This window comes from Grampus griseus (genome assembly GCF_964374135.1).
Source record: "Grampus griseus genome assembly, chromosome: 17".
In the NCBI taxonomy this organism is placed as follows: domain Eukaryota; kingdom Metazoa; phylum Chordata; class Mammalia; order Artiodactyla; family Delphinidae; genus Grampus; species Grampus griseus.
This window is the reverse complement of record NC_139011.1, coordinates 39,274,291-39,301,564: the sequence shown is the minus strand read 5'-3', so window position 1 is coordinate 39,301,564 and position 27,274 is coordinate 39,274,291. Positions and strand designations below refer to the sequence as shown.

The window sequence follows — 27,274 nt, the reverse complement described above, 5'->3', positions numbered from 1 at the left end:
TGTTGACAAAGTGCAGAAGTATGGGTGACCAGCATTTCCCCGTTCCTTCTAAGGCCTTTTCGGTGTGAGGTGATTTTGAGCGAGGAGGGCTGGCCAGGCTGGGTTTTTGGCTCATGGGAAGAAGGCGGCCTGTCTGCTTGATATGCACAAGCCGGCCTGAAGTCTGTGATGCCGTCATATGCAGATAAACTGCCATGCAGACAAATTGCCCACAGACGTGACTTCACCACCTCCAGGTCAGGGCTGTCTGCACCATCCATCCAGCACCCCTCATTTTCGTCTCCCAGCAGCCCGGGGTTGACTTCTCCAATGGGGAGCCCCCTCTGTAGGGTCTGTAGGATGACCAGGGGAGTGATTACCCTACCCCAGGGAACTGGAGTGGAGGGACAATGGAGAGGGTGGAGAGCTTTTCTGTTTTCTTTGCTCTCACTCTACCTGACAGAGGTAGATTACAGCAGTTGTTCAGAGAACCAGCTCTGCAGTCACAGATCTGGGTGCAAATTGTGACTCTGTTCCTCATTTACTGTGTGACCTTGACCTCATCATTTATCCTAAGTCTCTTTACCATCTATAACACAACATTATTGATACCTAGCTCACAGAGTTGTGAGAATTAAATGAGATAATGTGATATTAAGTCCTTAGGACTTGATAGGGATTAGTTTTTTTTTGTTGTTGTTGTTTTTGTTTGTTTGTTTTTGCGGTACGTGGGCCTCTTACTGTTGTGGCCTCTCCCGTGGCAGAGCACAGGCTCCGGACGCGCAGGCTCAGCGGCCATGGCTCACGGGCCCAGCCGCTCCGCGGCATGTGGGACCTTCCCGGACCGGGGCACGAACCCACGTCCCCTGCATCGGCAGGCGGACTCTCAACCGCTGTGCCACCAGGGAAGCCCCTAGATATTGTTTTAACTGTTACCTCTACTAATAGCATCAAACCTAATCAGGGCTCAGTCTCTTTATTCTTTGTATGATATTAATATATTCATAACCGTTCTGCTATCCTACTCGTCTTCTGAACTGAGGACAGTAAACTACCCAGGCCTTTAAACAAATGGAATTTATCAGCTGCAGCCCCCCATGTACCACTTGCTTGATAGCAGGGAAGGCATGTGTGTATCTGGGAGAGGGGCTTACCAAAAAACTTTGCCCTATAGCACACTATCATGTGCTGATGTGGCTTTATAGGAAGTATATCTGGATGTTTATAATATATTATTTTTAGCTAGAGTTTATTTTTCTAGGGAAATCATTTCATTTTTTAGAATTGACAGTTATTTTGTACAACTGGTTTACGTCCACACAAAGCCCAGGTTCTTATCTTTTATGTTTGATTTCAAGATACTGTGAGGTGCCCCTGAAAGATCATGGACTTGGGGGTCAGAACTGGGTTCAGATTCCAGCTGTGAAAGGTACCAGCTCTGAGAGCCTTAATTTTCCTCATGCGTGAATGTAAATAACACCTACCTCATGGGATTAAAAGAGAAAAAATATAAAAAAGCTGCTATCACATTACATAACACATAAATAGCCTCTCAGTAAAAGCTAGTGGTTATTATTTTGGGCAGATCCAAACATCCTGTTAATAAAATCCAGTGGTTTCCACGTTTTATTCTTTGGGCCCTGTGTTCTGCAGAACTGTCTTAGAGACCACAAAGGAAGGTGATAGAAGGACTAAGGAAGCCACCCAGAATCCTTGCCCCCTTCAAAAGCAGCTCTCTTTATACCTGTTCTATATATATAGGTGCTCTGCATTACACTTTTTAAAGAAAAAATGCTTAAAACGTGGTTGAAATCTAACATCAGGTTTTCCTTTATGAATCCTACTTTTTGTATTGTATCTTAGAAATCTTTGTATAACCCGAGGTCACAAATATTTTCTTATAGAAGCTCTTATAGTTTTAAGTTTTAAATCTAGGTCTATGACCCATTTTGAGTCAAGTTTTGTATATGATGAGAGTTATGGTGTTTGTTAAGGCTGCCATAAGAAAGCACCACAGACTGGGTGGCTTTAACAATAAATTTATTTCCTCACAATTTTGGAGGCCAGAAGTCCAAGGGTGGGGTATGCAGGGTTGGTTTTTTTCTGAGGCCTTTCTCCTTTGCTTGTGGGTGGCTGTCTTCACCCTGTGCATATCTGTGAACTAACTTCTTCTAATAAGGACACCAGTCATGTTGGATTAAGGGCCACCCATATGACCTCATTTTAACTTAATTACCCCTCTAAAGACCCTCTCTCTAAATAACAGTCACATCCTGAAGTACTGGGAGTTAGGACTTCAACATACGAATTTTTTTGGGGGAAATAATTGAGCCCATAATACATGGATTGAAGTGGGTTCTTTTTTCCTGTTTTTTTTTTTTTTTTTGGTGTGTGTGTGTGTATGTGTATTCAGTTGTTTTAGCATCGCTTGCTGAAAATAACCTCCTTTCTCTACTGAAATGCCTTTGTACCTTTGTTGAAAAACAACTGTCCATCCATATAAATGTTCATTTAGGTAGTCTTTATTCTGCTCTATTGATCTATTAGTCTTTCTTTACTCTAACACCATACTGTCTTGATTACATTAGCTTTATAATAAGTTTTAGGGAAAAATTGATAAATTAGACTTTTTCAAAACTGAAATATTCTGCTCTTCAAAAAACAGTGCTAAGAAAATAAAAAGGCAAATCACAGATGGGGAATATATATATATATATTTGGAAGTCATAGATCTGATACAGAACTTATATCCAGAATATATAAAGAGCTCTGAGATCTAACTATTAAGAAAATAACCCAATAAAAAGCAGGCAAAAGATGTGAATAGATACTTCACCAAAAGAGGTATGTGGTTGGCAAATAAGCACATGAAAATATACTCAATATGGTCAGTCACTAGAGAAATATAAAATAAAACCACAATGCCACCATTAGGAAAATAAAAAAAGACTGACCATATCAAGTGTGGCAGAGATATGGCAGAATAAGGACACTCATATATCATTAGTGGGAATGTGAAATGGCACAACCACTTTGGAAAACAATTTGGCAGTTTAAAAAGAAGTTAAACATACATATATGGTCCAGCCATTCTGTTGCTAGGGCATATATTCATATAAAGAGTTTTACACAAATGTTTATGGCAGTTTTATTTGTCACAACCCTAAACTGGAGACAACCCAAATATCCATCAGCAGATGGTTGGATACCTTAACTGTGATACATCCCGACAGTGGAATTCTGCTCAGCAATAAAAAGGAATGAACTATCTGTACATGTTACAACATGGACGGATCTCAAAATAATTATGATGGGTAATAGAAGCCAGACATTAGAAGAATACATACTCTGTGCTTCCATTTATACAAAATTCTATGAAATGCCAACTAATGTATATTAACAGAAAGCAGATCAGCGGTTTCCTTGGGCCAAAGGTGAAAGGGTTCAAGGTGGAGTAGGAGGGAGGGGTTATCAATGGACATGAAGAAACTTTTGGGAGTTTGAATGAATATGTTCATTATCTTAATTGTGGTGATGGTCCCGTGAATTTAAACATATGTCAAAACTTATCAAATTGTATATTTTAAATATGTGCAGTTTATTGTATGTTAATTATACCTCAGCAAACCTGCTTTAAACAGTGGCTGAAAACACTTGGACTAATGGTATGAAGACTCAAAGAATAAGGTGAAAAATACAAGAGTATAGCAATCAGCTTTCAGGCCTATTAGAATTTCCACTGTCCCAGCAGCATTCGAGTGACTCTTTCTTGTACACTTCAGGAAATACCCAATCCAGGCAGTCAGGAGACTGAGAAGAGACTCCTTATTGTGTTGGTGGCCCTGGAATACAGCATGGAACCACAAAATGCCAAGACAGATTGAGAAAGGTTGAGCATTTTTTGTAGAGTTCAGTACCTTTGAGTTAAATGCACGATCAGCGTTGGTTCTAGTTGCTAGAGGCTACTTAAGTGCACGATTTGCTATCCCCACTGGGTGTGGAATTCAGTAAAACCAGCCTTTGCACATGCCTTTATTAAAGTCTGTACCTAGATGTGTTTGGAACCAGAGAGAAAAGTAACTAGAAGCAGATTTGCTTCAGTCTGGACTTAGTTGTTCGGCTGCCCTCTTTTCTCTGGTTTTCTGGGTTGATTAGACGTTACTAATTGATGGGGCATCAGGGGTGATAGCTCAGGCAGAGCCACTCTGCTCTGGACTTGGACTTAGTACATACACACATTCCTGGTGGTCAAGTCATGTATTTTTTACTTTGGAAACAGGCATTGGAATAGGATTCCTGGAACAATTGCATGGGTTCTACAGTGCAGAAACCAGAATGTCTTCCAAAAACATGGGCTAAGGTAATTTGGCTCTCTTCTTGTTTCCATCTCTAAAAGAAAGAACCCACCAAACTTCAGAGCACATTAAACATTTTGAAGTTGTGATATTGAGTGTGAATGATTGGTGTCTGTGGGACTCCAAGAGTGAAAGCAGGGCTTACCAGTGTTTCTTAGTACTCTACAGAAAAGAACCTGGAAAAAACCTACTGTCAGACATAAACATTTCCACCTAACATTCATTTTCAACCAGGGAATAGCAAGTACTGCAGTATTGTGTAGTCACTTGCATTTAAACACCCTATTCTTTCACAAGTCCATAACCATGTTCCACATAATAGCATTAGTACCATTGAGACTATACAGTGGAGCTTGAAAGTAGGACACATTTAGTCTTTGTAACTTCTCTTTTTCATTTTGCTAAGCACTTGGCTAAATTAAAATTCCAGGCACTATTATTTAGAGACAGCATGGGGTGGGGACTCTCATTTCTGGCCAGCATCCCTCAAGCACGTATCGAGCAGGCATTGTATTTAGCACTGAGGGACACTGAACCACAGCCTTTGCCTTCGGTGAGCCTTCAGCCTAGAGGCGGAGATTGAGAAACAGGCAATTATAATGCAGAGTGATATGTACCATGATATGTACTCTGTACTTGGGACAGAGTAGCACTGGGACCTGTAGGAGGATCACCCAACCCAAACTCTCAAGTCAGGCAAAGGCTTTCCAAAAGTTGAGGCAGGGCTTCCTCGGTGGCGCAGTGGTTGGGAGTCCGCCTGCCGATGCAGGGGACACGGGTTCGTGCCCCGGTCCGGGAGGATCCCACATGCCGCGGAGCGGCTGGGCCCGTGAGCCATGGCCGCTGAGCCTGCGCGTCCGGAGCCTGTGCTCCGCAACGGGAGAGGCCACAACAGTGAGAGGCCCGCGTACCGCAAAAAAAAAAAAAAAAAAGTTGAGGCAGAGTTACGTCTTCAAAGAAGCAGAGGAAAAGTTCTGCTTCTTAGTACCCAAATGACAATGAGCAGATCACTCAAATCACATAAGCAAATCACTTATGTTCTCTGAACCTCCGTTTTGGAAGTAATTATTATTTCCCTCAGTAGCTGCTTATGAGGGTTAAATCAGATGATATATATGAAAACACGTAGCCCAATCATTTGCTAGGGCGAGGGTCAGTATGGTTTTCTTCCTTCCTTTTTTCCTCCCTCCTGCCTGCATCAAGCCAGGAACTTGACTTCCGTAGCAGACTACAGAGAGGTTATATCTGGAGGGTTTTCAGCCACCATCTCTGTCACTTGGTGTTTATCTTCCTGCTTCCAGTTCATTAGGGTCTTTTCCCTCTGATGCTCGTCCGGACCATACTCATGTACAACACAAGGTCTTTCTTGTCCTGCCTGTGACACTTCGTTAGGGAAGTGGCTGGCCTCTGAGCAAGTGGTGGTGGCAGAGGGAAGATGGGAAACAAATGTAGCACCGAGGGCTGTGCTGAACAGAACACCAGCCGGGGAGGGCAGGCAGCAGCCATCATCTATGCGGAGCGTGAGAGGAGATTGCCTTAGGGACAGAGGGGAGAGAACAGAGGCCTGGATGCTGGTCTCAGGGGAGGACAAGCAGAGAGGAGAATCATCTTCGAGTGTAACTCAAGTTTACTCTGTTTCTAGGTATCTTGCAAGTAGTACATTATTCCCACGCTTGGCTAGGCCTTAACTGCCATAAAAGTGAATGGTACAACTAACTGTGTTTGTGGGACATTCTGACTGGTGAGCAGGCCTTTCTGATGTGGAAACAGTGCCAAGAACTCCATACCACTGGCACCTTTACTTCTGCTGTTCTGCGTTTTCTCTTGTTCATTTTTCTGTGTGCTCTTCCCATCTGAAGACGCCTTTGCTTTTTCCAAGCCCAAACCACCTTCTCATGTTGCAAATCCACCTAACCTTCAGACTTGTTTTTCTGCACAGCTGTCACAACAAACTTCCCCTCATCTGCTACTAAACGTATCAGACTATTGTGCAGGCTGCGAGCTGCCGACTCATTACCCCGGGGGCTTTCCAATAGAATCTGATGTTATCCAAAACTTCTCATCTGTTTCAAAGGGTACAATTTCCTGCATCCTCTGGAGGGAAATCAAACGCACTGCATTTAGGAAATAGTCTGATCCTTCACGGATTTAGTAGACCTCTAGGCAATTATGGGCGATTATTCCCAACTTAGTGTTTCCTCACCTCATTTCCCATAACAATGACTTGAGTGACCTGACTATGGGTTTTTCATCATTTGAGTCAGATATCGGGAAAAAAATCACCAAAATTGAGACAAGCTGTGGTACCTTTTATTTCTCTGTCCTCCTCCCAAGCTGTTTTCGTCTCTCCCCAGAGGTAACTGGTTCTCTTCTCCCTTTTTCTTCCGCGGTTTCTATCTGGGATCCAAGAATCTTTCCTTTAAGTCTGTCTGCATGATCCTTTAAATCATACGGTATCCTGATAAGTGTGATTATCTTTTAAAAAATTACTCTTTGGCTTTAGAAATTGCCTGTTAAGAAAAGTCACTCTCAGCTGTTGTCCTTATGGTTCTTTTCTCCTCCCTTCTCACCTCTGGACTGGGATATATTTTCCCCATCGTCTTTGTTCCACACTCCGAACTCATCTCTCTCTAAGTGTTTCGCTAATTCCTTTTTTTATTTTTTAAAACTACCTTTTTCATTTCCTGCTGTCAAACATCTGCTGTATCACCTTGCTTTCTCCACTTTGGAGAAAACTTGTTTTATGAACGTTCCTTCTCCGCAGGATCGTTTGGCTGGCTGCGCACTGATGGAGTGCTACGAGAGTTTTATTTTACATTGACCGATTAAGTACTTTGAGTAATTGTTTTAGCTCCATTACTGTGAATCTATTTGGCGTGACTCTTTTCTTTTGCCACCTTTGATTAATATCTGACCATTGGGACAGGAAGGGATCTGTGCATTAATTTCCTCTCTACACGACTGAGAGGTGCTCTTTTCCCTGTGCAAGAGCCGGAAGTAACAGATGCTGCGTGCTCCCATTTCAGGAGGAGGGAGCACACACGGTTGTCAAGTGTGTGTGTGCACTCTCAGCCTGTGTTTGCTGATGGTGCCGTGTGGCAGCCATCTCATAGCAGAGAGCAAATGTTAGGATTTAGGGAAAAGTGTACCGGCAGATCAGATTTTAAAACCGAATGGTGAGTCTCTGTTGAGCTAACAGTGTATAGCTAGATGGTATTTTCTTTTTAAGCTCGTGAAACTTCACAGCTGTTTAGCGAGGCCACGTTTTCATACATGTCTGTTTGATGGGTTTAATAGCAAATTTTGCAGTAAGTGACTTGCTGAACAGGCCTCCCTGGCTTGGGCTGTAATAAGAACTGTGTTTGCAGCAGGATTCAATGAGGGTCTTTCTGCTTTTGTGTTTATGGAATGGGGGAGCCTGGCTAAAGTGAGGGAAACTAAAAGGCATGTTCTGAAGGAAATTACTAATATCTCTACCAGAGTGTTCCTTGGAACTTGTTATTAACTAGCTCAGGGGAAGATACATGGGGGAAAGATGCTCTTTAGCAATAAAAACACATTAATACAGTCAATTTACTGTAAACCTATATTGGCAACGAGTAATTAAATCTATATATCTCTAGCTTGATAGTTTTCTGAGGCTGAGTCTCTAGAAGACTTCCGTATTTTGTCTGATTCAAGGAGGGCCGTATTCTCTCCCTTGCCCCTGGAAGAGGCTGCCGTGCCTTGTAATAGTTTTGTAATATCACCAGATCGAAGACAAATGCTTCACTGGTTTTATTGACAGAAATAAAGCACTTCCTATTATTACTCTTATGTTGGGGGTCCAAGTTCTAGAAAACTGGGACTTTATGAGACTAAAATCCCATGTCCTTTTGTCCCCTTTTTCAGTTCTCTCAGGTCATAAGGCCTCAGAATTACTTACGTCTGTGGTTACCTACTTTGTATTCGGCCCCAAAGGGTATGAACTGCATTCTTCGTGATTTGTCTGTACTTTTGTTGACTGTATGTCCTTGGTATGGCCACCGACTGCAGACGTGTGCACATGTGGCAGTCACAGATCAGGGACCTCTGTTCTCAAGGGCATCCACCCTCACTGTCAGGCCAGCATCCTCAGCTAACAAAGGGACCAAGAGCCGTCTCACACACAGTTGGGGTTTCAGTAGGATTTTGCCAGCCTAGAATACGAAGTTTGTCCTAGATTCGTGGTTGATTTCAGTTACTGGAATTTTAATCATAGGGTTTCACCTAAGTAGCACGTAAGGGAGCTTTATATTTATTCCTCTTCGTTCCATAGTGATGTAGGTCAGAAGTCAGTTACATTCGGCTGTGGGACAAAGATGCCTACTTTTGAACAGTAGGAATTTAGGCTTCATTGTTTTATATATTCAAGAAAGGGACGAAGAAGTTCGGAAAAAGAACGAACAAAGTGAGCCCAATTAATTTTCTTACAATTTCCCAAAACTGCTCACTGGTAAGCCGTAAAATGTCAGGGACACAAAGTGAGTCAGCCCTGTGGATTATCCTGGTGGGATGAGACAGGATAAGAGAGGGAGGGTCACTTGACATCTGTAGAGAGGGGCCATGGGTATTCAGTGTGGCCAGTGGGAGGAGAACGGTCTACTGGTAGACCTCTCTCAGCAGGTTGTTACTCCCACACCTTCCATCCCAGAGCTCCTGGGATTCCCTGTGCGAACGGGACTGCCAGTCAGTGTACCATTTGCCCTGCTCTAATAATGAACTCACTAACCCACTGTTACTGTACTAACTGCCAGAAGAAAGAGGAACATCATACACTGGGTTCTTTGCACAGCTGTTAGGATTTGTCTCTCTTCCGTCAGTCCTCCTCCCTTGTTTCCTCAAGCCCATACCTTATTCGGGATGATGTGTTAAGTGGCAGACACATTTAATGAAGCCTTATTATCGTAGCTCATGGGAGAAAGCCCTAGGAAATAATAAACTTTAAAGGGTAGGTGGAAAAAAGGGACCCTACAAAAAGGATTGGGAAGGAGAGTAGAAATATAGAAAGAAGAGTATTTGGAAAAGGAGAGGCTGTCCACAATGTTAAGTGTTCCAGATGTTAAGTACGAAAGGAACTGAAATGTTTTTATTGGATTTAGGAACAAGGGCATCCTTAATGACCTTTGTGAGTTCAATTTCAGTTGGCTGGTGGGAGGAGACAAAATGGGATAAGGTGATTTATTCATGGCTAATATGGAGTGTAAAGAAAAGTGTGATTGATATTAAATATTTAAGAAAATCCATAATAGAATGTTAGAGCTGGAATGCAACCCTTTATTTAACACATAAAGAGAGACTTCGAATCAATTGTTCAAGGTCCATGCGTCTAAAGAGGGACAGCCAGGACCCAGTCCCAGGTCTCTTGACTCCCTTTATGAAAGAAAGTTGTGAATATGCTGTAGTTTAAAGGCACAAACTCTAGTGTCTGATGCAGGAAAAGTAATCGTTAAAGTGATGAATCAGAGCCGTATACTTCTGTTGTGAAATATAACTACTTGTTTGATGAATTTATTCATTTATTCTATAAAGATTTATTGACAGGTATTGTGCTATTTGCTTAGTATACAAAACACATTCCTTTCAGAGAACGTGCTTGGTGAATTTTATAAAATAAAATATTATTGCTATTAAGTGATGTCTATAGTCCAGCAGGGTGACAGACACAAAGACATGTAGCATGCAGTGCACTACTGAAAAGGCAGCAAATGGTTCTGTCTGGAGCTGGGGACAGATGAGCAGGACCTTGGTCATGATCATGATTTCTCCAAGTGGAGAAAAGATGAAAGGGCATTTTTGGCAGAGCAAAATTCGGTGTAAAGAGTGTTCCGTGACTTCAAGGAATGGTAAACACCCATTAGGGCTGCACTGTCGGAGGGGAGGGGGACGACAGGGAAGGGTCGTGAGGAAAGCCGCCTTGAGAGCACTGACCAGTAAACGGGGCAACAGATGCTTTCCGCCAGAGTCATTCCATTTGGTTCCCTAGATAAAGCTGGTGGCAGCGTGCAACACGGATTGGAAAGGGACCCGAGGTTAAGGCAGGGAGATGTAAGAGGAAGGGTTTCAGATGAAGGATAATGAGGTTCCGAGCTAGGGGAGTGATAGTAAGTGTGGAGAGGAGGGAAATGGGTGAAGAAAGAATCTGAAGGTGGAGTTACAGGACTTGCCAGCTGTTCACCTGTTTCCCTGAGGGAGAGGGAAGAATCCAACGACACACCGCAGTTTCTAACTTACTGACGAGAGGCGGGGAGCAAAAGCAGGTTTGGAAGGGAAGATTCTGAGTTTGGTGGTGGATAGTTAGAGTTTAGTGCACATGGGAAGTCTAGGTAGACCAGATGCTGGCTCCTAGTCCTTGCTTATGTTGCTGAGTACAAGCTTGTACTGCTCGCCACACAACAGGCCAACCAGTCGAGAAGAGTTGCTGGGGCAAGGACCAGTGACTTTATTTGGAATGCCAGTAGACCAAGAAGGTGGTGGATTAGTGTCCCAGAGAACTGTCTTGCCAGAGTCAGAATTCAGGCTTCTTTTATACTCAAAAGGGAGGGGTTGTTGTTGGTTGCTGCAAACTTTTTGGTGTCGGAATCCTTTGTCCTTGCAGCTGCCCTCTTAGATCAGGTCACAGTGTTCCTGTAAACCTCCAACAAGACAAGTGTTATTCTCTGTTCTGCAACTTTTTATCTCTGTGTGAAAGGAAAAGTGTTAAACCTTTAAAGGTCAGAACCTTGAGAATGGGCTATCCTGTATATTTCAGGCTATAGGCAACATTCTTAACTTGAAGAAAAGCAATAGAATACAAAGGTTAAAGTAAAAGAAACAGATCCAATATGGAGTCAGATTTGTTCTTCCCTATTACGCTTATGGTGTTAATTAGTATAAACACTATACTTAATTATGGATCCCCAAGAGGCCCTGAAAGTACTATAGCAGTTGGAAATGTAATCACAGCTATAAGGAATAGAAAATCCAGCTAACGGTGGCTATAACAAATGGAGTTTATTCTTCTCGTGTAACAGACAAATTGGTGGTGCTGGTGTTGGTTTAGCTGCTCAGTGATGTCAGGACCAGTATTCTTGGACTTGCCCCCATGGTCACAAAGTAGCTGATGCAGCTCTAGAATTGTGGCCATTTTCTTGTCAGCTGCTTCTATTTGAGTATCTTTGAGTAGAACTGGGTCACAGGGCCTCCCCTGGCTAAAAGGTGGGCTGGAAGAGTGAGGAAGAGAATTGTTGAATTCACTTAAATCACTAGTTCTCCATCTTATTAGATGCAGTGCCTCTTTTAAAAAACAAAAAAGCAAAACAAATAATTTATAATGCTTGCTTTATTATCCTGAATTAAGCATCATAGGTAATATGCTTCCACGTATTTTCAAGTAAATCAGTGTGCTATCCTAACTGTCATGTAAAGGAACCGTACTTTATAATAAAGTACTTCAAAACATACATTCCCAGGCATGACTGCACTAGCTGACATAATGAAGTAGTCAGATGCTTGCAGGGTGAACGTGACAGCAACAAATGCAGACGGGCCCAGGGGCGTGGTGACAGTGTTTCCAGTTCCAGGGGCAGCGTAGTCATCGGTGTTTCACTGAAACGATGAACAGCTCTTGGTAAAATCCTGAACAAACCACGTATAGTCCTCCCTTGATACACATGGTAGTTGCGTTTTGAAAAAGTCAACTTGCATTAAAACTGCACAGGAACCATTTTTGTACATATTTGTATGTACAATAGAGTTAGGGTCAAGTCTCAAATAATAGGTTTTCACATTAAAAAAAATCTTTATGGAATATAGGAGAGTTCTTAGTAGACAGGATTTCCCCCCCGCCCATAGCAGTATGTCTAGTGTCCCTGGCCTCTGCCAAGTAATTCCTAGTAGGACCTCCATACCTTTCTGACAACCAAAAATGCTCCCCCCCCGCCGCGGCATATACAGAACATCTCCTAGGACTGCTACCATCCATATTAAGAACAACTGGCCTAGATTAATCGGGCTGGAAACTTTGACCCCAAATAAAATCCAGGTTTGGTTAGCAAGAAAAGGGAGGGATGGAGATTAAATAATTAACAGTGCCTACTAATAGTAGGAACTGAGTCTTGCTTAATTTTATATCTTCTCCAAATTCTTGCACAGTTCCTGGCGGATAGTAAGTTCTCAGTGAGCTTTCTTGAAGGACTGAATGAATAATTGGGATATAAGCTTTGGAAAGTAGAAGCCCACTCTTGTTTGAACTTTGACTTTAATAAAGGAAAGAATCTTCCTTAAGACGGTTAAAGGGCTAATTATTATAAATCTAGGAGCGTCAGTGGGAGTCAGGAAGTGAACTTCGCTGTGCCAGTGTCAGAGCTAGGATTTGGCATTTCTGGCCATTATATCTGTTACACAATCTAGGCTGAAGACGAAGAGTTAAGTTTATATCAGTGAATCCTTTTTAGCAATGGTAGGTTTAGGGGAAATATCTAAGTCTTCATGTAAGTAGTATATGCAGTCTTTAAAAAAGTGACACAATAAAAAAGTCAATAAAAATTTCAGTCCCTAAAACTTACTCCTTCTGTCTTTCAGCACATTCTCTTTTCATTGTGTCCTTTTCCACGTCACTTAGTCTATTCATCCTGGCATTTCTATCATAGCCTGAGACATTTTCAAACAATAATATTTTAGGAAAAAGATTTAGAAATAGAAGCAAAGGGTTTTGTTTTGTTTCCTCAAAATATAAACCTATTATTAGAATGTAATTCACAGCAGAAGAAAAGTTGGTTTTGCTTAAGTTTCCTTCCAAATTTAAGTAGAAAAGAATGAAAATGACATTTCAATTTTATCTGTTTTTGTGAAAAAGATAATCTGTAACTCTGGATCATGAACACAATATATGAAAAGAAAGTCTTTTTTTCAAATAGTGCTCCAAAGTTTCCTTTGAATATATAACTTTCTGAATTCAAAGGCGTGATACAGCATGAGTTTTAAAAATAGTTGTTTAAGATTTTGAAGAGTATAACATTTAATATTCCCCCAGTTTGAATTCAAGTAAAGGGACAATGACTTCAAACCTTCTGTGTATAAAAATAAAGAGTATTTTAAGAAAATGTTTTACAGTTTAAGTTTAGACATTTCAAGTGTCCTATAATTTGCTCAAGAGTGTGCTAGATTTCTTTTTTTTTGGTCAATTGGGTTATTCTTAGTATTTTAGGGATTTTAAATAAATAAAATCTTGAGTGTCTTTGTAAGTGAATTATTTGACTAATGCGTCTTTTGGAACCATGGTTTACTTTTCCCTCTGTGAAAATTCCAAGGAATAACCACATAGGTAATAAGTAGTGGCTTGTTTGGGGATTTTGAGGAACTTCACATGCTGTCCTTGTCCTGATGTGGAATCTGTGTGGATTCTTTGTGCTAAGGAGCAGGTCATAGTGAAAATCAGAAAGAAAACTCTCCTTCCTTCCTTCCTTCCTTGCTTCCTTCTTTCCTCCCTCCCTCTCTCCCTCAGTCCCTTCCTTCTTTCCTTTTCCTGGCTGCATAAGGGGTGGGAACTGTTCATTAAGTCCCCTGTTACAGTGCCCTGGGGGTTTGTGTTCCACTTTGAAGCTTCACACAGGAGACCTTTTTAGTCAGACCTTGGGGAATAATTCCTTGCATCACTGCTGTATCTTCCACCATTTCCCCCGACTTATCATCCAACTCCTTGCCATTTTCTCCATAGCCCAAGTTTTGTAAAGCCTCCGTGTCTTTGCACGGTTTGTTTTTTCTGTTGGGTTATCTTTCCTTCAGTGCCACTCCCGCCTTTTTCACACGCCATCAGGAATCTCCTCCTAATCCCCTACTCCAGTTTGTTTCCACAGAAGCTTGTAACCACCTCAGTTGTAGGGTTTTCACATTATCTGTCTCTTTATTATACTTGGCGACTCTTTGAGAGTATGGATATTATCTTATAAATTGTGTCTCTGGTGCTTAGTAGGTAAGGTGCTCAATACATTTTTGTTAAATAACTGGAGAAATGAAGTTATGACCCAAGACAAAGCACCATTTGCAATTATAAAGGGGAAATGTTTGAGATCAGTAATTCTGTTTGTCTTTGTTGATCACCATAGAATTGTTTGCTCCCTTTGCAGACTGTAGAAAAATACTATAGCTTGCTTAATTTTATTTGACTGAAATGACTGTATAGGGACATTTTCTATCTCTGAGCTAGGGCAGACTAACAGTCTTTCAGATCAGCAAACCCTCCTGGTGATCCCATAGGAAACTACTTAGGTCAGTGTGGTGCTAATGTTGTGTGGTGGATTTAAAAGGGTTCAGCTCCAATGACTGTATCATTCATGATTTTATCCAAATCCTCTTTTTTTCCTTAGGGAAACTGTTTACATGTTTATCACTTACTGTGTAAAACTGTACATTTTGATTTTCCTAAAATTATCTCTGAGCCACTAGGGCTATTCCTTGGTACAAGTATGAAAAGATATGGCGAGTAAATCTGTCTTCATGTTTTCCAAACCCTTCTTGATTTTATACAACAAAATAGTTCTACTTTTGGCCCGTCTTTTCACACTGGGGAGGGCTAGTGTTTTAGTCCTTTCATGCAAATATACTGGTGTCTTTGATCATCCTCTCACTTGGATTGACTCCAGTTCTAGAATGAATTTCTTGTATGATGATCCTAAATCTGTGAATTAGGAGAGAATTTCTTCAGATTGTCCTTCATTATTGGCTTTTATTTAATCTTATTCTGTCTGTATATTTCACTTTTAATTTTTATTATAATCCTCTGTTTCTTGCTAGGAATGTACAAATGATGTATCAGAGTTGTACAAATTATGTACAAATTATGTATAGTCCCTGTGTTTTAAAATTACATATTATATTTGGGTTTTTTTCTCGAGTGGAATTTGATATAGCAATATCTTGTTCCATTTTTATTACCTCCTCAAATATAGACTGTTAGTTATAATTATTATTTTCTACTATTTATTACTGAAAACACATCTTAGTTGGACTCATGTACCTTTCTAAAAGTAATAATAATAAAAAAGATTCTTGTAGTGCTCCATTGGAGAGATATATAATTATACATTCTAGCCGAGAATTACATAGGTAATTTTGAGATTATATTCCAGAGAAAACTAGGTTTAGAGTCAACTAACATGTATTTAGTGTTTACTTGTGTCAGGTGTTCTGGGTGATATCTCAGGTAATGCATTGTTTCGTGCCTTTGATCTTAGTAAACTTTATACTCAGGGAAAAACTGATCCATCGAAAGGTAAAAAACCATCATCTTTTAAATTAACCTACTTTTAAAAATAAGCACATTGCATTTCTGGGATTTGAAGAAACAGTGTAGTTAAGATAATCAGAACAACACTCGCAAATACCGAATTCTGTTTTAAAGTAATTATATCATTTTTTAGTGTCAAAATTAATTTAACTGACCATGTTAAGAAGCATTAAATATTATTATCAAAATGATGTGTTATCTGTTAATTCAATTGACATATATGCAAAAAGATGTAAAGATGATAGACTCAGGCACTGTTTTTCTGGACATATCTTTTAACCAGGATGTGGCATACAGATGATGTTCTAGTGGTGCTCTGAGGGATACCATTCACTCTTTTCTGCCTGCAGAGCCATTTCTTGAGCCTGTTCTGAGATGTTATGTCTTCTCTATAGCTCTTCATGATCCCCTTTGTTCTTCTCTTTGTTCTGATGCTACTCTGTATACATATATTTTATTATAGGTATTCGCTTCTCAGACTGCATTTGGGTATCCTTCACTGAATTTCTATTATATGTAAATGCATATAGTTTCCTGGAAGAAAACTATTCTTAATCCTTTAGAAAGTATGTGCTAGCTGGTCCACTTACCTGGTTAATTGTAGTTGCTGGTTTGTCTGCTGCCTGGGAATCACAACGCAGGCCTTGATTAACTTTCTACGAAACAAGGATATGGACTAGGGATCCCTAAGCTCTCCTGTATCTCTACAATGTTGTCATAATATGATTCTAATCCATCACTAGAAATGCATTATGAAATCGTTAATTAATGTTTGCAGAAGGCTTACAGAACTTTTAGTGAGAAGTAGATACTTGTGTTTAGTGTCAATTAATAGATGGCTTATTAACCTTTATTTCTTTTTTAGCCCCAAGAACATTTTTCCAAATATATTGGAAAAATGTACTTTCAAGAATAAATTGCAATCTGGTGAAATATTTTGATTGCTTAATAAAATTTAGGTTTTAAAACAAGCATCAGTATAGTGACTGTACAAACGAAAAACCTATGCATTGACCCTTGAACAAGGAGGGGTATTGGTTCCAGGGTCCTCTGTGGATGCTGAAGTCCCGTAGTCAGCGCTCCATATCCGGTTCTGCATCCACGGATCCAGCCAGTCTCGGATCTTGTGGTACTGTAGTATATATGGGGAAAAGACCTGTGTAGAAGTGGACCGGGGAAGTTCAAACCTGTGTCGCTCAAGGGTCAACTGTAGTTACAATAAAAAAGAAAGCAGCAGCCATGTATAGTTTTAATAATTTTTAAAAATATTTTAAATATGATCGCAAGTTTTTAATTCCTACAGCTTCCTTGTGAAGGAGGCAAGATAAGTACTCTTCTGCTCTACGGAGGTGAGACCTAGAGAGGTTAAATGCTTATTCATTCCTTCTTAAAAGGGTATAGAGTGCCTATATATGGGTACAATGATGAATAAGTTACCCTATTTGACTTTGAGAGCAGGAGAGACAGATTTATAAACAAATATATTTGTTGATAATATAGTTAATTATGGTAGAAACACAGAAAATGGTGCACGTACCTCTGGGGTATTGTTTCGTGAGGCCTCACAGAAGAGGTGATTTTTAATGCATTCTCATTATAGACGTTTGCCAGGGTGAAGAGAAGGGCCTTGCAATAAAAGGGAACGAACATATGTAGAGACCCAGAGTTATAAAAGGCCCTGGGTATTTGAAGAACAGGGTCCAGTTCAGTGCAGCTAGAACATTACTGTCCAATATAAATATAAATATTATGTAAGTTAAAAATTTCTAATAGCTATATTAAAAAGTAAAAAGAAATAGGTGAGATTAATAATAATGTATTTTATTTAATCCAATATATCTGAAATATTTTTTTTTTTTTTACACTTAAGTATGAAGTAGTTGATTTTGAAGATCAAATCAGGTATATATTTTACATGTACAAAACATCTCAGTTTAGACTAGCCACATTTCAAGTGCTATGTGTGTGTGCCTGTGAGAGAGAGAGAAAGGGAGAGAGAGGGAGAGAGAGAAGACATGAGAATGAGAATGAAAATGTGTTCACTCTAGAGGGGCAGGTAGAGAGATGAGGTTGAAGTGGTTGTTGGAACCATATTTTGAAAGGCCTTGTATGCTGCCTGAGTTTGGAGTTTATACTTATATCGTAGTTTATGACTGTGCTTCTCAAATTATCTGTGGTGAAGGACCAGATTTTTAAATTTAGAATTTGTTGCAGACTGATACTTTTGAAAAATGTAATAGTGAAGTAGAAAAGTAAAATGAAGTATCATTTTTTAGTCATTAGATTTGACAAATGTATAGTTGTTCTGTCAGTTATCTATAAAGGTGTCTAAGCCAGTGCTATTCAACAGAACTTTCTATGATGATAGAAATGTTCTTTCTGTGCTGCCCAATACAACAGCCACTAGCCCATGTGGCTATTGAGCATTTGAAATGCAGCTAGTATGGCTGAGAAGCCGATGATTTAATTTAAATTGTAATAACCACGTTGGACTATTGGCTACTGTGTTGCACATTACTGAATATGTTTACTCTTAATCTTTGTGTTTGTCTTTCGCGGACTTGTGAAAAACAATTGTGGACTGGCATGGGTCCACAAACATACTTTTAGCACTGTTCACAGCGTGGTCTCTAGGGCTGGAAAGCCTTTGTGTGTCTTTGGCAAGTTACTTAATCTCTCACTACCCCAGGATCCTCAGTTCTAAAATGAAGGCAATAATAAGAAACTGTTTCATAGAACTGTTGTGAGGATTAAATGTGGAAGGGTTGGGGTTAGGGAGAGCGTCAAGAAGAGATGATGTCTCTGAAAGGGCCTCGAAGGATAAGTTCAATAGGCAAACAGGAGAGAGCATATCAGGTAGAGGGAACTCTGAAACATTTGGATCATACTGTGTTTTGAAGAAGGGGTAACACTGCCCTAGCCCTATCACTGCTCCCTCTATTTCTTCCTCTCTTTCCTAGTTATCTTCTTATTTTAATCTTTTAGCATATTTTAAACTGATTGCTAGGTGACATGTGATTTTGTAGTTTTAATACACGCTACCTGTCAATAAGGCCAATCATTGCCTCTTTTCTTCTTCATTCCTAGGAGTTATGGTGCCTGAATTTGATGGTAGAAATTGGGCAACAGTTGGGAAGGGGAATCCTGTTTGAAAAGCAGTCCCTGGGTTATGGGCAGATAGCTGTGAGATTCTTTTCCCCTAACACATATTTCTTACTTACCTTGATTATTTTAGGAAGAAAACAGACTGGGAAAAAAAAATGAAGTTCCATGTCTCCGTATTTGTTGGTGTTGTCCACTTTTTATCCCTGACCTCTGGGAAAGCTGTCTATGGGAATGGCATCTCTCAGAGGACTTTTCAAGAAATAAAAGAAGAAATAGCCTGCTATGGAGATGTTGCTAAAGCAATCATCAACCTTGCTGTTTATGGGAAAGCCCAGAACAGATCCTATGAGCGATTGGCACTTCTGGTTGACACTGTTGGACCCAGACTCAGTGGTTCCAAGAGCCTAGAAAAAGCCATCCAAATCATGCACCAAAACCTGCAGGAAGATGGGCTGGAGAATGTCCACCTGGAGCCTGTCAAAATACCCCACTGGGAAAGGGGAGAAGAGTCTGCTGTGATGCTGGAGCCGAGAATTCACAAGATGGCAGTTTTGGGTCTTGGCAGCAGCATTGGGACGCCCCCAGAAGGTATTATTTTGCCTTTTCAAGTCAATTTGCTGTGTTCTTTACTAAAACTAATGCCATGTGACATAACTGATTATAGTGTGCATGATTCATATTATAACTGGGTGATAAAAAGGAAGATAGAATCATTTTGCATTCCATTGGCTTGAGTTCCTTACTCTTACACTCCTTTTTTCTTCCTTTTTTTCCTCTCTGTCTTTTCTGAAAGCGTCCCTTTTTAAAATGAAGCATCTACAGCTATTGGTCCATGATACTTATGAACTGTATCACTTAATAATTTCTATCTAGTATATAACATTAGTATCATTCTGTAGAGAATTGAGATATGTGTAAATAGGTTATAAAAACTATGACTTCTTCTAAGTGGCCTCAGTGTACAGAATTTCTTAGAATTAATGAAATATGGGACAGAGCCTTGCACATTGAATTGATCTGAGGCAATTATTTTTACAGAACCTGAGGTCTCTAATGCAAGGGGTTGTCTAGGGTGGAGTTCTGTCTTTACTTATCAGCACTCTGGCTCAGCCTCATCAGACAATGTAAATGCTGAGATCAGGGATATAAAACCAGTCCACAGTGAGCTATCAGTTGGTGTTCGACTATTCATGGACTGTGCATGTATTCACAGACTATATTCCTATGGTAAAGGAACTACAGTCGGTCCTTGAACAACGCGAGAGTTGGGGCACCAACCCTCCACGCAGTTGAAAATCCGTGTATAACTTACAGTCAGCCCTCCATCTGTACTGTTTGCTTCTTCTGTATCCGTGAGTTTCTGCATCTGCATATTCGCTAGCCATAGATCATGTAGTACTGTTGTATTGACTGTTGGAAAAAAATCCACGTGTAAGTGGACCTGTGCAGTTAAAACCTGCATTGTTCAAGGGTCCACTTTAGTTTATAAAAAAAAGCTAGTTGAGCTTCTTTAAAAAGTTTATAGAAACGTTTGGCCTTCTCTAATGCCAAGAGAAACACCCAGTAGAGAAGCAGATGGTCAGCTTTTTAAAAACATCTTTATTGAGATATCGGGACTTCTCTGGGGGTCCAGTGGTTAAGACTGTGCACTTCCACTGCAGGGGGTACGGAACAGTTCAATCCCTGGTCAGAGAACTAAGATCCCGCCTGCCTCACAGCCCAGCCAAAAAAACCCCCCAAAACAAAGAACAAAGCACTTTATTGAGATATAATTCACATACCATAATATTCACCCATTTGAAACGTGCACGTCAGTGGTGTTTAATATATTCACAGAATTGTGCAACCACCATCACTATCTAATCAGAGAACATTTCGTCACCCCCAAAAGAAGCTTTATATTCATTAGCAGTTATGCTCCATCCCTTTCCTACCACCCTCCTAAGCCCTAGGTAGCCACTAATTTGCTTTCTGTCTTTAGGGATTTTGCCTATTCTGCATATTTCACATGAATGAAATAATACACTATATTTTCTTTTGTGACTGGCTTCTTTCATGTAGCATGTATTCCAGGTTCATCCATGTTGTAGCATGTATCAGTGCGTAATTCATTTTTATTGTTGAATAATTTCCCATTTTACAGATATACCGTATTTTAGTTATCCGTTGATCAGTTGATGAGCATTTGTTTTTTTCCCCCACCTTTTGGCTATTATGAATAATGCTGCTATAAACATCCATGCATAAGTCTTTGTATGTACATATATATTCATTTCTCTTGGGTATGTACCAAGGAGTGGAATTGCTTGGTTATATAATAACTCTATGTTTAACTTTCAGGGGAACTGCCAAACTGTTTTCCAAAGTGACTGGACCATTGTACATTTTCACTGATGTTTTCTAAGTTTTACACATACTTGTCAACACTTGTTATCTGTCTTTTTGGTTACAGCTGCCCTAGTGGGTATGACGTGATATTCATTGTGGTTTTTATTTGCACTTCTCTAATGACTAATGATGTTGAGCATCCTTCCATGTTCTTATTTGCCATTTGTGTATCTTTTTCAGAGAAATGTATACTCACATCCTTTGGCCAGTTTTTAATTGTGCTATATGAATTTTTATTATTGAATTGTGAAAGCTCTTCATGTATTCTGGTTGGAAGTCTCTTATCAGTGTGATTTACTAAGGTTCTTTCCCATTCTATGGATTTTTTTTTTTTAACTTTCTCGATGGTAGTATTTGCTGCAGAAATGTCTTTAATTTTGAATTAGCACAATTTATCTAATTTTTTTCTGTTGCTTGTGCTTTTGGTGTTATATCTAAGAAACCATTGCCTAAACCAGCGTCACAAAGATTTATTCCTAAGAGTTTTATTTATTCTTCTAAGAGTTTTATAATTTTAGCTCTTATATTTAGGTCTGTGAGTTAATTTTAGGTGTGAGGTAGGAGTCCAACTTTTTTTCTTTTGCTGTGGTCATTCAGTTGTCTCTGCATCATTTGTTGCAAAGACTGTTCTTTCCCCATTGAACTGGATGTATTTCATTAATTGATTTTCAGATGTTAAACCAACCGTGCATTCCTGGGATAAATCCCATTTGGTTATGGTGTATAATCTTTTTTTATATGTTACTGAATTCAGTTTACTAGTATTTCGTTGAGCAGTTTTACATGTGTATTCATAAGGGATATTGGCCTGTAGTTTTATTTTCTTTGTGTGATGTCTTTGTCTGGTTTGGTATCAGGGTAATTCTGGCCTCAAAGAATAAGTTGAAAAGTATTATGTTGTCTTCTGTTTTTCAGAAGAGTTTGTGAAAGATTGGTATTAATTCTTTAAGTTTTTGGTAGCATTCACTAGTGAAGCCATCTGGTTCTGGGATTTTCTTTGTGGGAAGATTGTTAATTATTACTTCAATATTTTTCCTTGGTATAGATCTATTCAGATTTTCTATTTCTTTTTGAGTCAGTTTTAGTAGTTTGTGTCTTTCTAGGAATTTATTAATTTTATACAAATTATGTAATTTTTTGGCATACAGTTATTTATAGTATCCACTTACAATTATTTTTACTTTTGTGAGGATAAGGATTCAAATTATTGTTTGGTGTCATTTGCTTTCTGCCTGAAGAACTCTCTTTAGTTTGTTTTTCAAAGCCAGTCCACTAGCAGAGAATTCTCTAAGCTTTCATCCATATTTAGTTCTTTATTTAATCTTCATTTTTGAAACACAGTTTTACTGGTTATAAGATTCTTGATTCACAGCTTTTTACTTCCAACACATGGAATTTGTCATTCCATTGTCCTCTGGCTTCCATTGTTTCTGATGAGAAGTTAGCTGTTAATATTACTGGAATTCTCCTGTACAGGCATACCTTGGAGATATTTGGTTTGGTTCCAGACCACTGTAATACAGTGAGTATTGCAGTAAAGCGAGTCACATGAATTTTTTGGTTTCCTAGTGCTTATAGAAGTTATGTTTACACTATACCGTAGTTTATTAAAGTGTGTAATAGCAGTATGTCTAAAACAATGTACATACCTTAAATAAAAAATAATGCTGTTGGGGAAATGGCACCAATAGACTTTCTCAACACAGGGTTGCCACAACCTTCAATTTGTAAAAAACACAATATCTGCAAAGCACAATAAAATGAGGTATGCTCCTTGTGACAAGTCATTTTGCTCTTACTGATTTCAAGATTTTTTTCTTTATTTTTTGTTTTCAACATTTTAATTTTGACATATGTAGGTGGGAATTTCTTTGCTTTTATCTTGCTTAGGGGTTGTTGAGCTTCATGTATAGATTAATGTTTTTCATCAATTCGGGAAGTTTTCAGCTTTTTCTTACCATGAATATATTTTCTATCCCTGTTTTGTTCTCTTTTCCTTCTGGTACTTCCATTATTGAGTATGTTGGTGCACTTAAAGGTGTCCCACATTTCTCTGAGGCTCTGCTCGTTGTTCTCCACCTTTTTTCTCTCTGTTCTTCAGATTGTGTAATCTGTATCAATCTGTCTATTAAGCCTAGCTTAATAATATTTTCCGCTGTGTCAGAATAGCTTATTTTTCAGCCAGTATTTGGTTAGAGGTTGTGCTTAAGCCTCTTGTGCCGGTAAGGCTTCTGCCCTTTGTTGATGGATCTGTGTGCAGCTTGGAAAATGTTTTCAATCTGACCCATGTCCGGTTTTTGATTGTTCCTAAGTAGGACCATGTGGATAGCCTTCCCAGGCCCCAGGGTTTATTGTGATCCAGGGAGGGTTTTTCTTGGTCGCTTTTTCCTCCCTGGTTCTTTTTGTTAAACTTCTGATTGTTCTGCCGTTTTGCTTGCTGTTAGCAGTATCGTAAAGCTACCAGTACCCCCTAACTTGTTTTCTACCAAGCTCTCCATCGTTTCCAACAACACCCTTAGGCATGGGATTCTCTATGTTCTGTTCCAAATAAAGTCACTGCCCTGGTTAAGAACTGCAAAGCTCTTCATCCTCCTGGGTTGCCTCTTCCCTGGGAGTTCCCAGGAGCTAGGCATAGTGATAGTGGCCTGCTTCCCCAGAGTGATATCCCTGGCAGGTGCTAGAAGGGGATGGTGGTAGCTACTGATCTTTTCAGCTTGCCTCTCCCAGCATGAGACCTCTGCCTATGAATGAGCTAAGATAGCAGTGATCAGGGTCCCAGTTTTCTCATGGCTATACTTGGGGTAGGACTTCCACCATACAAGTAGGGGCTGGGTAGAGGAATGGGGACCTAGTCCTCTTGGAGTGGAGTGGCCATAATAGAGTTTCTGTAATATGCAGTTGGGGATGGGAGAAGGAAGCAGGTGATGGCCAAATGCTACAGACTCTCATTGTTCTAACTTAGATTTAGTATATTTTCGTGAATGAATGTTTCTCCACTTGCTGTATGCCCTTAGGACAGTTTTGAGAGACTGTAAGTGATTTTTTAAAAATATTTTTTCCCAGTTAAATGTTTTGTAGGGAGGAAGATCTGCCAAGTTTCTCACTGTACCATTCTGGAAGTACCACTGGGACGGCTAGTTTTGGTCTCTCTGAGGCTGTGTGAATAGGTGGTAGAGTCCTCTAAGGTGTTAGGGACCCCTCAGCTCGGGTTCTATATTGTCAACCAGGAGTTTGTTTAATTGCCTTCTGTTGTTACTCATCTGTGTTAGACACCAGCATATATATATATTTATTTCCTTTTTAGCCCTCCTAACTATCAATATCTTTACTTGTTTGTTTGTTTTGTTATGTTTTGATTTTAACAAATGAGAAAACCAGACTCCAAGAGATTAGGTAATTTGCCCAGGGTTACACAACTAGTGAGAGACCAAGTTCAGGTATGAACCACTGTCAAACTCCAGACTTCGTGCTTTTAGTCATTAGACTATATTGCCTCACATACAGATATGTTAATGTTATTTTCATTTATAAGATTTCCCTTTTTATCCATTTGACTGAAGCAGATCTGTCTCAAAAGTTGCTGGTACTTATACTGCAGATGATACTGGTATCTGTACCTTTGGACATTTTTTCTCATTTTCCTTTCTTTTGTATCCTCATTTCTTGTTTCTGTAACTGGGCCTGCTCTTCCCTGGCTATCTGCCTGGGAAAGCGGACCCAAGTTACAGATTGCTCCTGGGCCCTTAAAAACCCAGGGGAAGTGAATTTTACTCACTGGAATCTATTGTGGTGTCCCAAGACTCACTTTCACCCCATTCTTCATTCCATGGAACTCAAGGTAGATAAACAGTTGTCTGGCAACTGGGCTATTTTAAGCTCTAAGGAGACTGGAGAGTTAGGCTGGACCAGGTGTGGAAAAATTCCCACAGGAGATAGGGTAAAGTCTGCATAAAGGGACCTCTAGGTACAGGTGCAGATCTCATCTACCAGGAAACCCATGTCATAGCCTTGGTTTAGCCACCTACTAGTTGTGTGACTCTGGCCCAGTCATTTAATCTCTATGGGCCTTAATTTTGTCACCTATAAAATGAGAGATGGCTGGGAAATGAATCTGTAACATCTTTCTAGATTAGAAAGGCTGTGGTTTTTCTGAGAATCCACAAGGGATCAGTGAAGATGATCACAAGATCACAAGAGCAGTATTCTCCTAGGCATGTGCTAGGGAGCAGATTCCTTATGTAACCAGAGCGAATTTTTTTAAACTTTCCAATTCTAGACTTGAGTATTACAGTGTGTATTAGTTTATTTGTGTGAGCTCTCTGTGGAGAGCTGGGAGAAGACTTCCTACTTGCATTTCCAAGACTGCTGGATGTCCTGCAAGCCCCACAAATTCAGCATCTTGTCTGTGTTTCTCATATTCATTAATGACATTGCCAACCGCCAAGAGCTCAGGCTCAGAGCCTCAAAATTCTGCTAGTATCTGATATGGTATCTTGCTTTCATGTTTTTGTCCCCTGTCAGGAATGCCCTTATTTAAGGATGCAGCTTGAATGTCTCCTCTTCTATGGAGACATTTCCTATGCTTGCTCATCCCCAAGGAAGTATTGACAACTTCCTCCTTTCTGCTTTTCTTGTGCCCTGTACTTGCTTATGTCATAAGCATTTCTGTACAGATAATAAGCCTCTCAGAATCAGAGATCCCAGTTTCAGTGGTTCTCAACTGGTGATAATTTTGCTCCCTAGAGGAAATTTGGCAATGTCTGGACACATTTCTGATGGTCATGACTGAGAGGGGGTGCTACTTGCCTTTAGTGGGTGGAGGTCAGGAATATTGCTAAACATCCCACAGTGTACAGAACAGCCTTCCCCTTCCCCCACATCAAATAATTATCCATTCTAAAATGCCAGTAGTGCTGAAGTTGAGAAACTCTGCCCTAGCTCTTAACATAATGTTTCATACACAGAAAAGTTTTGAGAAATATTCGTTGAATGATTGAGTCTTTCCATTTATCTCACTCCAACATTCAGTTGGTCACCAAGACTTAAATGTCAAATGACTCCAGTTTTCTATTCTCACTCTCACATCAGAGTTGAGGACCTAACATCTCCTGCCTACAGTGTTACAGTCGCTTCCTAACTGATCCTCCTGACTCCAGTCTCATTTTAATCAATTTCCATACTGCTGCTTCAATTGTCTTTGTAAAATATAGATCTCATTATGTCACTCTCTTACTTAAAATCTTTTCACTGTTCAGGGTATAGTTCAAATTCTTATGACCTTTAAAAAAGTGACCTCAGGCTGTGCTTCTGAGCTTACGTCTAGTTCCTCCCTAGCCACACACCATGGTCCTAGCTGCTCTTGCCTGGACGTGTTCATACTTCCTTGACTTAAAAACTGCTTCCTGGAGCTCTGCTAACCCAACCCTAATCCCAACCCAACCTAACCCTTCTCTGCTTGGAAAATCCCTGCTCATTTTTAAAGACTCATTTAAAGTGGATCTTTTCTCTAAAGTCTTTCTTGAACGTAAACCTAAATAAATGTAATTGTTCTTTCATCTCCATTCTCATAGCACTTTGTTTGCCTATATTATACAATGATCACAGTTTACTGTAGTTGATTGTTCACATGGTTATCTCTTCTGAGAAACTGTGACCTCCTCTGGGGTAAAAGCCACATCTTGTTTATCTGTGTATCTCATTTAGTGCTATACCTAGTAATGTAATACAAATGCATATTAAATAGCTGTTGACCTGATGGGTCATATCACACATCTGAAAAGGATATTTAAAAACTTAATTAAAAAAATAACAAAACTTATTTATACTCAAGCTTCCTTTAGCCTCATGTGATTTCCATAGGTCTTTATGTCATATCCAAATAACAATAAGGTTCGGTTTGCATCTGAAGTGAAGGCACATAGGAAGGAGAAGGATAAATAAACATCAGTCAAATCACAATGAGGTTGTTTACCAGTCAGTTCTTTCTGAAAACTTCAGCAACATGGATCAGAAAGCTACAGCTTAAGCTTATTCCAAAATCTCACTGTTTTAATCGTATGGAAACCTAAAATAGCCTTCCAGCATACTCCCAGCGCATCCACTAAACGAAGACATTCTACAGCCAATACTTTGATCCATTTCTTAGTGAGATGCTAACTAATTT

At 39.8% G+C, this 27,274-nt stretch overlaps 1 protein-coding gene across 3 annotated transcripts in view; it reads left to right on the top strand.

Annotated features, from left to right (window-relative positions):
- CPQ (carboxypeptidase Q) overlaps positions 1 to 27,274 on the top strand; it is a 466,878-nt gene that overhangs the window by 82,273 nt on the left and 357,331 nt on the right. For all 3 annotated transcript variants that reach the window (XM_082674777.1, XM_082674776.1, XM_082674778.1), the window contains exon 2: positions 18,854 to 19,311. In XM_082674777.1, coding sequence (XP_082530903.1) covers positions 18,879 to 19,311 — 433 coding nt within the window. In that variant the 5' untranslated portion in view covers positions 18,854 to 18,878. The remainder of the gene's footprint in view (positions 1 to 18,853; positions 19,312 to 27,274) is intronic.